The sequence below is a fragment of the Pseudochaenichthys georgianus genome, chromosome 14, assembly GCF_902827115.2.
Source record: "Pseudochaenichthys georgianus chromosome 14, fPseGeo1.2, whole genome shotgun sequence".
Classification (NCBI taxonomy): Eukaryota; Metazoa; Chordata; class Actinopteri; order Perciformes; family Channichthyidae; genus Pseudochaenichthys; species Pseudochaenichthys georgianus.
This window is the reverse complement of record NC_047516.1, coordinates 4,078,283-4,094,575: the sequence shown is the minus strand read 5'-3', so window position 1 is coordinate 4,094,575 and position 16,293 is coordinate 4,078,283. Positions and strand designations below refer to the sequence as shown.

The following is a 16,293-nucleotide window of genomic DNA, read 5'->3' as shown; positions in this document are numbered from 1 at the left end:
AAATAAGCATCAGTGTTTGAAATGACTCAAAAGTGCGCTTCCCAGAGGAGGTGTTTGTGAGAGGGGGGGGAACATGTTTTTTTGAGGTGGATGTGACTTAAATCAAAATAAATGTGCTGCACCTGAAGTAAGTTCAAAGAATTGGGTCTGTAACACATTTTATTTTGAAAGCTTCTATGAATCTTTTGAACAAATATTTGATTGTGATTTTTTTATGACGTCGACGGCCGAAATTTTTTGAAAAATACAATTGTTTTTTTGGTCATATTTAGATGTAAGTTATGATACTTTTGGCAATATAGGTGTGTGCATCCTTTATTTGCGGAAATTGGGAGAGCAAGCTTTTTCTGAGAGCGGTGCAAACGTTCTTTGAAAAGGCTGAGCACCAACTTTTATTGATTAAGGCAGAATAAATGGTTTGGTAAACTTAGTGAATTTGGAAAGCGCAACATTTAAATGTTGATTAAGAAGTAAAAAGTAAACGTTATGAATGAAGCTTCAAACTATTCTGTACTGCTGTAGAAACGAATATCAGGTTTTGTCATATCTATGGGTTCAAGATTGCAGTCTAATGGCACATTTCCACTACAGCGCGGAGCGTGGTTTAAGCATGCGGTGCCGTGCCCGGCCCGTTTTTGGTTGCGTTTCCACTTGGCGTAGTACCGGCTAGCGGGTGCTATTTCACAGTTGTCTGGCCCCATAAAATCGAGGTTCTTAGCGGCCCAACAACCAGGCTGATTCGGGCTGAGTATGCTAAACGAGAGAGAATCGCTGGCAAGGGGGCTACAACTACAACAAAATGAACATGTTTGACCGTTATTTAATTGTAATTTCGTTTCAAAATGATGCCGAAGTAACAACATACTGATACCGGTTAGTAAAAACCATGAATTAAAGCTTTGACAAGTCTGCAGACAGACGGCAGGCGAAGAACCTTTTAAAATGCGTGTTTTCTGAATGGAGATCGGCTAAGCTAACGCAGTATATGCTCCGACCGTCCACACTCACAACAACGGCCTACAGACATAAATAAACCAGCGACTGTATTCTCCATGACACAGACAGTCTGTGGTTTGGACTTGTTTAACTTGTGTCTAGTTTCTGAACAGATATGAGGAGCTGTGAGCTGTGAGTGCTAACAGCTAATGGCTGATGTTGTTTTTCTGTGGTTCTCATTGAAGATGACGTCACGGCTCCGCCCACACTGCGTTACTATAGTTACTGCCCCAGCTACTAAACTGTAATGGAAACGCAGCATTAAGTGAGCCTAACGAGGCCTAGCCCTACCGTACAAAGCCGAGCGAAGCCCTGCAGTGGAAACGCGCCATTAGTGAGATTGAAGACCTGTAAAAGATTATGAATATATATAAAAACTATTCTCATATCAGTGCGTAGGATGTGTAGGGGCGTGTCTCGTTTAAAAAGCTCAGAAGTAGTTTTATTGTATTTCAGTCGGTCTGTCCAACAGTATAATATGTTGCCGCAGTCATAAAGAGGTAAAATGCACTGAATTGATGAACAGAAATGTGAGTGAGTCGTCACCTTCAGAGGATCTTGGGATGCTCTGCGACGTCGCACTTGGTGACAGAGCTTCAGCTGAAACAGGAAAGAGAAACATGAGCAAACACAGAAGCTGTCACACAGTTAAAGAAAAGAGAATCCAGATATGTGAAATATTATCCAGGTACAAAGGTGAACCACAGGTGTCTTCTGTTAACTGAGCTCAAAGAAAGACACTTTTTATTTAATTATGATGTTTTAGTTGTATTGTGTGTCCTCACGTTGGTGCCTAATTATGCAAAGTAGGTCTGACTGACACAAAATGGCGTGTACAGCAAAGGAAACAGAACTGTGAAAAAAACACTGATAATATCTGTAATACCCCTGTCTGTATCTATGACCCCCCCCCACACACACAGACTATATCACCCCTTGCTGTGAAATACCAACAAACTATGTGCAATATATAGATGCCGTTAATAACTGTGTAATAAATACCTGGCTGCTAAATCCTAAGAACTGTTACAGGGTGTGTATTTTTTTAAATTATGTAACTTTTTATTATATGTTTTATTATATCATAACGTAGTACTTTTTTTGAATGCATGTCACATACTTAACACATGTAACATTAAGCTGTCTGTGGCTCTTTTTCCTGCTGTAACTACGCACATTTCCCCTCCGTGGGACTAATAAAGGTATTCTGATTCGACTTTTGTAAAATGGTTACAAAAAAGGTTTTTATTTGAGTTTTCTAGGTCAAAGTGAAACCCACATTTCTTTAAAATCACTACATATAATGCAGCTGAATACTGAAACTAAGAGAATGAAACAGCAAATAATTCTAAATATGACATTTGCTGCACTTACCTTCAGGTTCTTTCCTTTAGTGGTCATTTGTGAAAGAAAAGAAAACTTAAACAAAGCACAATCAAAACAACAAAATAAAACAAAACGCTAAACCCAAGACCACTGAGTAGACTCTTCATTCTCTCCAACGCTACATCGGATATTTAAAAAAGTAAATCCTCATTCAGGTTCATTTCATTAAGGAAAAAACGAAAATATCTCCAAATATCCAATTATTTACTCCTGTGGTTTAACTTGTAGTAAATACATATTTTTGCATGAGGTTTAAAGGGTAATTTGACCAAACTCAGAGCAAAGATTTCTGCTTCATCCCCAAATATAATGGAGGTGATTGGATTTAGTGTCTGGCTTTTACAAAATGTACAGGAATCTGAGATGCTGTATCTTGAATGTTGGACTATTAAAAGCAAAAGCATTTATCCCACCAGAGATAGAAAATAATTTGTCATTTGGGTGAACTGGCCCTTTAAGGTAAAAATGAGAGCAGTCTACTCAAATGTCTTGGTGGTCTCACTCTAGTCACTTTAGGCCCCGTTTACATGGAGACGGTTCGGGTTGTATCTGCTACTTTTTTCTATCGTATAGAGTACGGTTCGTTCACACGAGGCCGTAACGGAACCGCGGAAACGGACTCCTCAAATGATAACGGGTCCCAAGGTGGGTAGATCTGCGGACGGAATGCTCTGGGGAGTCAAACGGCTCCGTGTGTACGCCCGATACGCCATAGCCCCGCCTCTCCCCACCTCTCCCCCCGTGTCACCCGCGTTATTGCTGATGTGTTTTGCCAACGACAACAACCGAGTGTTTCGAGCCAGGTCCCGGTATCTCGCAGGACAGTGCACCCAGCAGGAGCCTCCAGCTAGATTTGATCGATGTGGACATAAACGCGAGTGAAGTCTAATCGGACAGGAGAGAGAGAGATCAGAGATGAGCTGCTGCTGACGGAGACACGCAGCTCTGCATGATCACCTGCAGCTCCGCCCGCCGTGATGGAGCGGTGAGCGGAGCAAAACACACACTTCAAGTTAGATCATCCCCCTTAGCTATTTTAATTACCTCTCAAACTAGTTATAAATATGTTTATTTTTACTGTCGGGTCACTCATTACTGGATCAGCCAGAAGCATGAGACGGATACTGACGGGCTGTCGGGAGAGGGGAGGAAAAGAGAGACTCTGTGTATTATTCTTATATTATTATATAGAGTCGTTATCAATTAGTTTTAAAGCTCAATAAATAACAAAGAAGACCTTTGAACGGTACTTTTCTCATTTTGTCCGGAAGATTTAAACTTTAACGGACATGTTGACTGGTGAAAAAAACAGAAGGGCAACCAGGCAACCATGCTTGGGAGGTCTTCCTCGCTGCTTTTGGTGTATTTTGTGGCCGAAGTACAGCGCCACTTACAGGCCCGGCATATGTACTACAGCGTCTCCAGCGGGGCGCGCGGTCTCGTGTGAACGGAAGACTTTTTTGATATCGAATTCGGTTCATTTTCGTTTCCGTCTCCGTGTAAATGGGGCCTTAGTCTAAAGGTGCAGGTCCAAGTTAGATAGAGGAGGAGTGTGGGGTCTTTGAGGAGCAGTTTGGTCTCTAACACATTATCTACCAACCATCGTGGGCAGCGGGACTACAGGACAACTCAACATCTGGAAATAAGCACAATGCATCAGTGTTTGAAATGACTCGAAAGTCAGTCTGATGCATGGAGCGTTACCCAGAGGAGGTGTTTGTGAGAGAGGGGGAGCTACAGAGTTTGGGAGTGGGGGGGTTTAAAAGGTGGAGTTTGTAGCTACTTGGAGGTTTGGTTGTGGGGAAGTGGGAGGAAAAGGCTTGTGAGAAAAGTGTTTTTTTCATACGTGTGGCAGCGTTATTTAGCTCCCTAACAGTGTGGCTGCTTGGAGGAGGCGTTTCCAGTGGCTGCGGTGAGGAAGAGGAGGATGAAATGGAGGAAGGGTGACCGGTTACCTGCATGGTTTTCCATTTGCTGATGGGGGGCCGAGGGAGTGGGGGGAGCAGGGGGGGCAGAGGGGGGGGCTGTGGGGGGGATGGTGGGGGGGCACGCTGCAGCTGCTGCCACCGGCTCAGACGCAGAGTCAGCGGCCTCCTCCACACCTGGAACAGCATCTGGAGGAGAAACAACATTTAGAAGTCGCCCCGATTTGGATTGGAGACACAAAAGGGCAACAGGATTTGCTGATTAACGGTGTTCTCAATTCTGTACTTGTATTTTTAACTCTCAGTGAATAAAGTCAGACTCTAAATGGACTGAATTCCCCATCAGCGCTCACACTCACCTGGCACTGTGACCTGAATGATGTCCCCGTCTGGAGGCTCTGTTTTAATCCTTTTCAGAGGAATGCAATCTGCTGAAGGACCTGCGGGGATTTCACACTACATTATGTCTGAGATCAGTGTGTGGCTGTTAAACACTTCTAATGTGTGTGAACTGACTGAACTGATAAAAAACACAGGGCACATTTCTGGAGACACTGTTCACATATATCACAGGCCTCAGATATATACAGAGCCTGTCTCTGATTGGCTGAAACACCAAACAGATCATTGCAGCATTACCCATAATCCCCTCTGTTTCTGCCCTGTTTCCAAAGTGCTGATTCTCTGTCTGTTACTTCAGATGAAAATAAGGAGCCCCTCCCCACGCCCCTCTGAGAGACATTTGGTTACAAAGAACTCAATAGCCACGTTCACACTGCGTACTTTGCAGCACACTTATTACCCCAGGGCACTAAGTACCAATCGCGTTCACACCGGAGTACTTTTCCCTGAGGGAAGATTACGCAAATGAGCCGCTGACGTCACTTCGTCTTCTTCTGCTTTGGGTTTACTGGCAGGCTGTAAACCACTTCACGGCGTATACTGCCGGCCGAAGTCCCCGGCCGGAAGTCCCCGGAGTTGGGGAAGGCTTCAGTCGAAGCTGCTGGGACTCCTCATCTCCACCGCTCCCATGTTTCCTTTTGTGTTGCCATAAATTATTATCTCTCCGTTGGTGAGCGGGGCTAATGCTAATGCTAATAATGCTAATGCCACAAATACAATGGCGGCTTCACAAAACGTTTCAGACATAGGTTTCAGAGTTTTACGGGCCGTGGTTTGCAATTCGCCCAGCCAATCAGAACTGGGGCACTTTCCCCCCCCCCAGGAGAGTACCACCTCTCTAGCAGGCACTACACATGGGGGTAAAAGTTCCCGGCACTAAGTACTCTTTTTGGTGTGAACGCAAAATAAGGGGTACTAAAGGAACTAAAGGGGAAAAGTACTCCGGTGTGAACGCGGCTATTGGTGCTCTAGGAGGAGATTCAGGTGATAAGGTGGGGGGGGGGGTTACCTTGGTTGCTGATTGGCTAATGGCTACACAAGACAACACATCGTTATGACATCATAAAGGGTCCAAAATCTGATCAGCTCATTTTCAGACAGGTTTTTATAGAAATTGATCAAAAAGAGAGAAAATCTTTGTTCCTGAAACTTTCAGAGTCTCTTTCCACAGAGGGGACACATGTTGATGTAGAAGAGACATGGAGAAGAGGGGACACATGTTGATGTAGAAGAGACATGAAGAAGAGGGGACACATGTTGATGTAGAAGAGACATGAAGAAGAGGGGACACATGTTGATGTAGAAGAGACATGAAGAAGAGGGGACACATGTTGATGTAGAAGAGACATGAAGAAGAGGGGACACATGTTGATGTAGAAGAGACATGAAGAAGAGGGGACACATGTTGATGTAGAAGAGACATGAGGAAGAGGGGACACATGTTGATGTAGAAGAGACGTGAAGAAGAGGAGACACATGTTGATGTAGAAGAGACATGGAGAAGAGGGGACACATGTTGATGTAGAAGAGACATGAAGAAGAGGGGACACATGTTGATGTAGAAGAGACATGAAGAAGAGGGGACACATGTTGATGTAGAAGAGACATGAAGAAGAGGGGACACATGTTGATGTAGAAGAGACATGAAGAAGAGGGGACACATGTTGATGTAGAAGAGACATGAAGAAGAGGGGACACATGTTGATGTAGAAGAGACATGAAGAAGAGGGGACACATGTTGATGTAGAAGAGACACGAAGAAGAGGGGACACATGTTGATGTAGAAGAGACATGGAGAAGAGGGGACACATGTTGATGTAGAAGAGACATGAAGAAGAGGGGACACATGTTGATGTAGAAGAGACATGAAGAAGTGGGGACACATGTTGATGTAGAAGAGACATGAAGAAGAGGGGACACATGTTGATGTAGAAGAGACATGAAGAAGTGGGGACACATGTTGATGTAGAAGAGACATGAAGAAGAGGGGACACATGTTGATGTAGAAGAGACATGAAGAAGAGGGGACACATGTTGATGTAGAAGAGACATGAAGAAGTGGGGACACATGTTGATGTAGAAGAGACATGAAGAAGAGGGGACACATGTTGATGTAGAAGAGACATGGAGAAGAGGGGACACATGTTGATGTAGAAGAGACATGAAGAAGTGGATTTTTAAGAATTCCATTTGGTTCTCGAGGCTTGAAACAAAAAGCTAACATCATTTTTTTAATAATGCAGAAATGCTTTTATTTATCGGCACGTACCTGCTTCACAGTCAGCCAGGGGACTCACGCATGCACTCGCTGATCTGTGAGATTAAATGAAAACACACTCAGGCGACTTACGAAACCAATTTTTGTGTTGGGCCAAAATAAATACTCATGGGCTCAATACTACTACTAATAATAATGACACTTAAAATGAATAGAAATGTGTTAAATTGTACAAATAAGCCTTAACATTTGTAAAAAACAAAAACATAATTATACTTGTTATTCTAAGATTCGGTTTAACTTACTGTGATTTTGTTTTTAAATGTAATTGCATCCCGTCAGTCGATGTGAACATGTATTTATATATTTATATCAAAATATGCATGCAGGGCTACTGCTGAAATGTCACAGCTAGGGCTGGGCAATATATAGAAATGATATGACTCATTTCCTTTACCCAATCAATCATTGCATCCACATTACTGATATCAAAAATCTCATTGTGTAAATATGTAATAAAAGCACCAATAGTGAATGCTACAACATCGTCGGGATATTTGATCAGAAATATTATGATAATTAATTTTCTCCATATTCCTACAACAGGTAGTGTCACTCACGACAGCAATGTTTGATTCAGTCCACACTCTGAGCGGGCCACTATCTCATATTTCCACATTATGAGCCAAGTCTGCAGGGTGAGGCTCTGTGTGTGTGTGTGTGTGTGTGTGTGTGTGTGTGTGTGTGTGTGTGTGTGTGTGTGTGTGTGTGTGTGTCTGTCTGTCTGTCTGTCTGTCTGTCTGTCTGTCTGTCTGTGTGTCTGTGTGTCTGTCTGTCCGTCCGTCTGTCCGTCCGTCCGTGAGTGTGTGTGTGTGTGTGTGTGTGTGTGTGTGTGTGTGTGTGTGTGTGTGTCTGACCTGCTGCAGTGAGGGTCTCGCCCCCCTCCCTCCGTGTTGTCCAGGAAACCGTCTTCTGGCAGCGATCCAGGGTCGAGCTTCCCCTCCTCTCTCGCTATCTTGCCAGCAGCTTCGACAAACAAGAAGACGCGGAAAATAAACAAACAGAGAATCCCATTAGCGGAGAACATCTGTGGGCTGTGTAAATATATAAATAAATACTTTATGCTAGTCGGTAACTGTAATTAATTGGAAGTATTTTGACAAATATTATGCGGCTTAATGTCTGGCTCAGGTTCCACACAAAGCACACGTCAAATCCTAACTAAATAATAACGTTTTTCAAAAGATCATTTGTTATCTGAAGGAAAAGCAGGCACTGATCCAAGTGAGCTGGGGTTTTGTCTAATTAGACCGCAGTAATTCCAGGTAGGTGCACATACTGAAAGGGGGGATATTAAGTGCAATGAAGACACGCCTGTATGCTGCCAATGTGATGCATTTAGCATAGAAATCCCATTCCATTTAAGTTTAAAAAAATCAATCTCTCCTCCCTGTTTGCTGCCACCAATTCTTTAACATGTAGGTAGGTAGGTAGGTAGGTAGGTAGGTAGGTAGGTAGGTAGGTAGGTAGGTAGGTAGGTAGGTAGATAGGTAGGAAGGAAGGAAGGAAGGAAGGAAGGTAGGGGAGATAGGTAGGGAGTAGGGGAGGTACTGTAGGTAGGTAGGTAGGTAGGTAGGTAGGTAGGTAGGTAGGTAGGTAGGTAGGTAGGTAGGTAGGAAGGAAGGAAGGAAGGAAGGAAGGTAGGGGAGATAGGTAGGGAGTAGGGGAGGTACTGTAGGTAGGTAGGTAGGTAGGTAGGTAGGTAGGTAGGTAGGTAGGTAGGTAGGTAGGTAGGTAGGTAGGTAGGTAGGTAGGTAGGTAGGTAGGTAGGTAGGTAGGGGAGATAGGTAGGAAGGTAGGGGAGATAGGTAGGGAGTAGGGGAGGTACTGTAGGTAGGTAGTTAGGGAGGGAGGTAGGGGAGATAGGAAGGGAGAATAAATATGTACCAACATTAGCCTTTAAGATTGTTAGCATGTTGACTTTGACATGTCATAGTATATTAGCATTTAACGTATGTACAGCTGAGGCCTATAGGATTACTTTTGATGGCATTCAGTGGAAAAGTGTAAATTCTGAAGTTTCTGTAAATAAATATCATTGCTAACTGTAATCTATTTATATAGAACTTTCAGTTTGTTGAAGAACAAATGGAATTGTAATTATTTTCCTATCATGTTGAATTGTAAGAACAACTGTGGTGTGAAATCCATAAAGACTCAGTTCAGCAGTTTTTATAAACGAGGCAAAGTCACAGCTCGTATGCATAAAGAATGCGAAAGAAAGCAAAATGAATCCCACTCTTACCGGTGAAAATCCTCTCATCAAACATTCTGAAACACAGAGAGGAAACAGGCCGTTAGTCACACACAGTTCACTCAGCGCTCAGGGCTCAATGCAAGATGCAAGCAGTGTACGTGTGCACAAGTCACCATTAACAGCTTTGTAAGCACATTAACTGCTCTTTGAACAATCAGTCTCAGTGCAGCAATCCAGCAAATGACTCACTGCTCTGTTAGCACGGAAGAAAGTGAAAGTAACAGAGAGGAAGTGAAGTAAAGAGGACATGCTCCTCTCCTGCTGTGAGCCAGATTCATCTTCGATCCCAGCTATTTCTCTGAGCTTAGTAACTATGTGGATAGAAAATGATTACACTGGCAGGGTACTGTACACGGGTGCTCTCTTGTTTTTATTTACAAATGATATGTTTTTTTTGGATGTTATTTGTTTGAAAATTCTCAAAACATCAATAAAAACTTAAAGGTCACCTATCATGCTATCTTTAGGCAATAGCACGGGTCTCAGATATATCAAAAAATATATTAAAAACATGTCTTTGAAGTGTTTTGCTCAAAATACCAAACAGATCACCCGTTCTAGCCATGCCTCTATTTCACTTCCTGTTTCAAAGTGCTGATTTGGGGGATAAAGCTTTAAAAATAAAAAAGGAGGGGTCTGAGCTCATGCGGGACCCGGCAGCTACTGTCTAAACTAATCAAACAATCAAACAATCAATAAATCAATCAATCAATGTTTATTTATATAGCCCAATATCACACATGTTACATTTGTCTCAGTGGTCTTCACAGTGTGTACAGAATATCAGTATGACAATACGACACCCTCTGTCCTTAGACCCTCTGTCCTTAGACCCTCTGTCCTTAGACTCTCACATCGTACAAGGAAACACTTCCAGAGAAAACCCACAGTTTAAGGGAACATGGGAGAAACCTCAGGGAGAGCAGCAGAGGAGGGATCCCTCTCCCAGGACGGACAGACGTGCAATAGATGCCGTGTGTAAATCAAAGAGATAATACATTTTAGGTAGACCAAATGTTTGGAAATGCATGTGTCTGTAAGATGAATCCACGAGGATGTCCATCCAGGACTCATGATCCAGGACCACAGCAACAGGCACCACAGCCACGACTCAATGCTCCCGTGATGAAACGCCATATCATGGATTATCAAGGATCCTCTCTGAAACAGTCTGGAGCTCAAAGGCTTTCTCTCTTGCCGGTTACACCACAAGGTGAGTTCCTTTCTACTTCCTGCTTCTTCACACACATGCTCTCCAGCACAGGTTAGCTCTGAGTGCTAGCGATGCTAATGTGAACACCGACCATATTACGTCCAAAACAGTCGGGCATTGTTTCTGATGGCAACGTTTCTGATTGGGCCGTGGGTAAAGCCAGCCTACATTTCCAATATTACGTCATATCGGACGCAAATCTGGATCAGCTCCGTTGTTCCCCCGTTTTTAGAGATTTGGGTTCGGAGGAAAAGAGAGAGGGTTTTATTTCCTGACGCTGCGTGAGTTCCCCGACACACCGGGGACACATGTTGATGTATAAAAGACATCACAAAGTGACTTTTACATTATAGGAGACCCTTAAATAAAGAATTGAACTTACAGAGTACTGTTTATGGGTACTTTCCTGTTTTTATTTAATATATTATTATTATTATTAAAAAAATGTAATGTGTTTTTTTGGATGTTAATTGTTTGAAAATTCCTCGAAAACATCAATAAAAACAAAAAAAAGATTGAACTTCCAGGGAACTGTTTACAGGTGATTTCCCCTTTAATATATACTTATTATATTTAATAAATGTCTCATTCATTTATCAATTTTATTATGTTTGTTTATTTGGATGTTTAAAAATTCTTAAAAACTGAAATAAAAAGACGAAACCTGCAGAGAGCTGTTAATGGCTACTTTCCCTCCAGAGTGAATTATCTACCTGTTTGAATTCATCCAGGTGACCTGTTTTTATATATCGGGGTCACTGCTGATCAAGATTAATAGTTAAGGGACAGAAACACTTTTTATGCCCCTCTGATCCTTCTGCAATATGGTCTCTAGTTTCTCTGTGCCTTTTTGTTTGGAAACTTCACCCATCAACAAGCCTCGCTGGGAAATGTCTTCTTGTTTAAGATGAACCTGGGAACAGTGGAAAGCACAGCTGAGGCTAAAAGGATTTCTTTTGATGGTGTTGGAAAAGTGGAAGTTGCAGCCACTTAAAATTAATATTTAAGTCAAATTTAATTAAAATGTCCAATCTTTTTATCAAGCTATTTCACTCTGGACCAAAGATAACCAGACTTTTAATTGTACAAAAGCCAGCAAGTGTTTATTTACTTTCGTATAGTTAAATTTTTGGCCTATAGCTTGGACTTATTTGATCTTACACATGTGATCGTGGCATAATTAGTAGCTTGTCTGAGGCTTTAAATGAAAAAATGTGGCTCCAGTTGAAGCTGCCAAGCGTTATAATTACCAATCACTTAAATTCAAACCGAGCAGTCTGTCAACAGGGAACATGCCAAAAAATAAACATCAGGCCCTGCATCTGGAAAGTCTCTCAGCGACAATGTTATGTAATTCGGAATTAATCGCATTTTCAATCTTTCATAATTCTATTAACACTAATGAGCCGACTGCAGGATTGGTTAAGAGATGCGTTATCTCAAACAAGGCATGGTGGCTCGTTTAAATTAGCGAAAAACAAATGGATGGGAAAGCAGGCGTTAGCAATATGCTGCAAAGGGAAGTCATTTGGGACTCGAGTGGCAACGGTTTCCCAGTCAGCGGGACGCGGAAACAGACGTTTGTCAGACAGATGGTGAACGCTGCATCGCTCACTGACTGCTTATTTAATTATCTTTTCAAAATAAAAGTATGAGAGGCGAATGCATACTGTAGTTTTGTGGAAGTTCCAAGTGGGTAAATTATGATTGGCACTCGGTGGGTAAAGTAGAATTCATTATACACCAGGCAGGAGGCAAAGCATATTGTGAACAAAGTAAGAGTGAAGTTAAAAAATAGGAAAAATGTATAGAGTAGTATGTTGAAAAATATCGTTAAAAAGTCATAAGAAAGCCATAGTATAATATATTGAAAAATCTTAAAAAGTAGACTGTCCCAAAAATTATATTATATGATATGCTGCGTCCTTGGGCAAGACACTTCACCCGGATTTGCTCCTGTGGGTATTGTCCACAGTACATGTATGATGACGGGAGGCGTGTGGCGTGTGGCGCAGTGGATAGAGCCTTGGTGTTTGCATCAGGGGGACACAGGTTCAAACCCCACTGCAGTCAGCATGTCGTTGTGTCCCTGAGACACTTCACCCCAAATTTCTCCTGTGGGGATTGCCCACAGTATCGAGTATGTAAGTCGCTTTGGATAAAAGCGTCTAATAAGTAACATCTAATAATGTAATGATACTAATGTGTACTTGTAAAAGCGCCTCGATGACTTCGAGGCGTGAAGATGGACGGTGTGGCGCAGTGCAATGATCATCAGATCAAGGGGTGAAACCCGCCGCCGCTGCGTCTGTAAAGCCGTTGTGTCCTTGGGCAAGACACTTCACCTGAACTTGCTCCTGTGGGTATTGTCCACAGTACATGACCATCGCATGTATGATATGTGTAATGTGTATTTGTAAAGCACTTTGAGCATCTGGAAAAGCGCTATAATAAATGTAAGGAATTATTATTATTATATATATAAGTATGTCGAAAAATATGAAAAAAAAGTTAAAGTATAGTATGTCCAAACATTAAAACAAAATGGACACAGCTAGTGAACAATGTCATCTTGTAATGTGAAAAGATGCATAGCATGTCGAAAAAAACATGTGCATAACATAGTTTTGTATGACGAAAACTATTGTGAAGTTTCTCAACAAATATAATCAAGTCATAAAGTTGTCCTCAAACATCTAGACTGCGGATGACTTGAGCCGAATACTTTAAATTCATCCCAACGATTAATGTCCATCATGCTAACCGCATACATATCATCTAATATATGATCTCAAAGCGTTACCGTTTGACGATGAAGCGGACGCCGTGGCGCTCGTCCAGGATGCGTTTGAGTTTGGGGACTCCGTAGGTGCACGGCCTCTTGAAGGGGATCTGGTCGGGGATCCCGATGATCTCCACGGCCCCGGGGTCACACGCTATCTTACGGTAGGGGACAGGCACCATGTGATCTAGACCCAGGGCCTCAGCTGCAGGTGGGAAAACAGGATTATTAGAATATATCATTTAATATAGTTTGTGATGCTGACAGGGAATCTGAACCAGAACCAGAACCAGACACGTACGAGGAATTTGACTTGATGTCATGGTGCATACATAAAAGTAAAGCAAACATGTAAAACACAGATAGAGAACTATTTTTAGATAAAAACAGATATTGTGTACATTGTGTATCACTTAGATCAGGGGTGTCAACACTTCTCCGAGGGCCACATACAGAAAAATATACGAAGGGCAGGGCCACTTATAGAGGTGATTAATATCGCCTTATAAGTTATAATTTGGAAAAATCTATCAAACGTAGGTAACTTATTCTTGATACTTGAAAATCCTTTATTAGAAACACAACAGCCTAAATCCCAGCTCTCCAGAGGGTTTCATTTATTTAGTTTGCAGCTCATGCCTTAAAACAGAAACTTCAGAGTGCTTATAATGAGAGGAAATAGAAAGGGAAGATTTCAAGCTTGTTATGTAAATAAGTTATTTGAAAAGTGGGCACACATGAATACTGCGATATATATATTGAATTAGTACAATATATGACAAGTTTAATTTGTGTGCCATATTTCATTATAGGGCCGTTTCAAAGTGTCCCGCAGGCCGCATTTGGCACCCGGGCCGTAGTTTGGACACCCCTGACTTAGATATTCACTTTAACTGTAGGTTATCGTCGGTCTTTCTAGAGATGCACTGATCCAGGGAATTCACACACATATGACAGTAACGTCACTAACGACACATAAAAGTCATCAGTGTGTGGACGTTTCTCAGCATGAGGACACATACATCGCCCCTATGTTAACGCCATGGAGAAACAACCTTACATTGAAAACTTAAACCCTGAAATGATACATTGTTGCCGTGAATGAAGTGAAAGAAAAATCAGACAAATTGAGAACGTTTTGATGAATTGCAGTCATTGGCAATAAGAGGTTTGAAAACACACACACATAGACGCGCTATGTGCCAGTAGGGTTGGGTTTAGGATGCAGTGCACTGGAAAGAAGTAGGACTTTTAAGATATTGAAATCTAACTGGAATCAAACTGCAAATCTATAGTTTATTCATTCATGCATTATTTCCCGAGGGGAACATTGCTTTACAGCAGACTCCAGTGGGATGCACACCCAATGTAAAGCAAGTATAATTCCAGCGAAATGGGAATTTAAACGTTGAGGGGATGATAATCGATGCTTTGGGATTTGATTAAAACTCCGGAAACAGATCCAATGAGCCGTAACGTGTCCAGTTTGCTTGTAGCCACAGTACCCACTGAATGACTGCTTTCATGCATCCTTTGAATACCTTCAAATAAGTGGCACATATTTCCTTTTAATCAGCTGTGTGTCTCCTCTGGTTGAGCTTGTCTTCAGACATTTTTCCGTGTACTGCAGCGACAAATGCGTGTCGTGTGCGTCCCCGAGGAGAAGGCGATCAAACCGCGGCACTGACCCCAATCCGTCACCATCCACAGATAAGCTCCGAACATCACGGAGCTCGAACAGTAGCTCGAGGGGGCAGGGATACCTTTGAGAGTCACTGCCTGTATGTGATGTAAAATATGAATTCAAAGAGACTCACCGTATCTGCTGTTGAACAAGATCTGAACACACTCTCGTAGCGTGTTGATGTCTTCAGTTTCCCGGATAAAAGAATCCCATTTTTCTGCGGAATAGAAACTCCTGTCAATGCGTTACATACAATGAAAGAGAAACCTGCTTTTTTTTATTAAAGTTTTGGAGCTTTAACATTCAAATGAGCTACGTTTCATTTAAGTGCTGAAATTAATCTCTCCATCTACTCAATGTCAACTTGGGAAATAAGCGCAATCTTCTTATAGGATTACTCTTGACGTCTTAGTAGCTTAGCCGTTAATGGCTCAGGTTTATTATAGTTTAGCCTTTGTTTGGTAACAATGCTACTGTGTGTCAGTCTAAGCCGGCACAGGAGAGCACGGAGGGAAATAAATGCACAAACAACTCCTCGGGGAAAGGAGATTTTCACTTCTATCATTATTTAGAATATTCATTAATAACAAAAATATTATAGACAGACTTATTGAGAATTTTAACGGCTGATCCTGAAACCAAAATCCTTAAGGAACCCTTATTTTTGGATAAAGATTCCTAAGATTGTGTTATTTACTTTATTTGTGATAAAGACTTCATGAAACAACTTAATAAGAAGATTTAAAGCCCACTGATGTCTGTAAATATAAATCTGTGCAAAAGTGATAAAATCATCACCTCTAAAGTTGACTAATTACACTTTTTATATGTTTTAAAAATACAAATTGTTAAATTACATTACATTACATTTAGCTGACGCTTTTATCCAAAGCGACTTACAATAAGTGCGTTCGACCAAGAAGATACAAACTTGAAGAAAACAGATATAAGTACATCAGGCTTCATAGAGCCAAAACATTTCAAGTGCTACTCAACTGGCTTTAGATAAGCCAGTCCTTTATTAGCATATAAGTGCTTTGTTAGTAATTCTATCGCTCGAAGTGGAGTCGAAAGAGATGAGTTTTCAGTCTGCGCCGGAAGGTGTGAAAGCTTTCTGGTGTCCTGATGTCAATGGGAGCTCATTCCACCATCTTGGAGCCAGGATAGCAAACCCACGTGTTTCTGCTGATGGGAACTTGGGTCCCCCTCGCAGCGAGGGTGCAGCGAGCCGTTTGGCTGATGCAGAGCGGAGAGCACGTGCTGGGGTGTACGGTTTAACCATGTCCTGGATGTAGGAAGGGCCAGATCCATTCGCAGCATGGTACGCAAGTACCAGTGTCTTGAAGTGGATTCTAGCAGTTACCGGAAGC

The 16,293-nt window shown here is 42.0% G+C and overlaps 1 protein-coding gene across 1 annotated transcript in view; it reads right to left on the bottom strand.

The window, feature by feature from the left end:
* Positions 1-16,293, bottom strand: part of gtf2ird1 (GTF2I repeat domain containing 1) — a 65,289-nt gene that overhangs the window by 16,312 nt on the left and 32,684 nt on the right. The window contains exons 8-15 of the mRNA XM_034099584.1: positions 15,057-15,140; positions 13,261-13,444; positions 9,233-9,258; positions 7,845-7,953; positions 6,979-7,022; positions 4,667-4,747; positions 4,338-4,496; positions 1,543-1,596 (exon numbers count right to left, since the gene is read on the bottom strand). Coding sequence (XP_033955475.1) covers positions 1,543-1,596; positions 4,338-4,496; positions 4,667-4,747; positions 6,979-7,022; positions 7,845-7,953; positions 9,233-9,258; positions 13,261-13,444; positions 15,057-15,140 — 741 coding nt within the window. The remainder of the gene's footprint in view (positions 1-1,542; positions 1,597-4,337; positions 4,497-4,666; positions 4,748-6,978; positions 7,023-7,844; positions 7,954-9,232; positions 9,259-13,260; positions 13,445-15,056; positions 15,141-16,293) is intronic.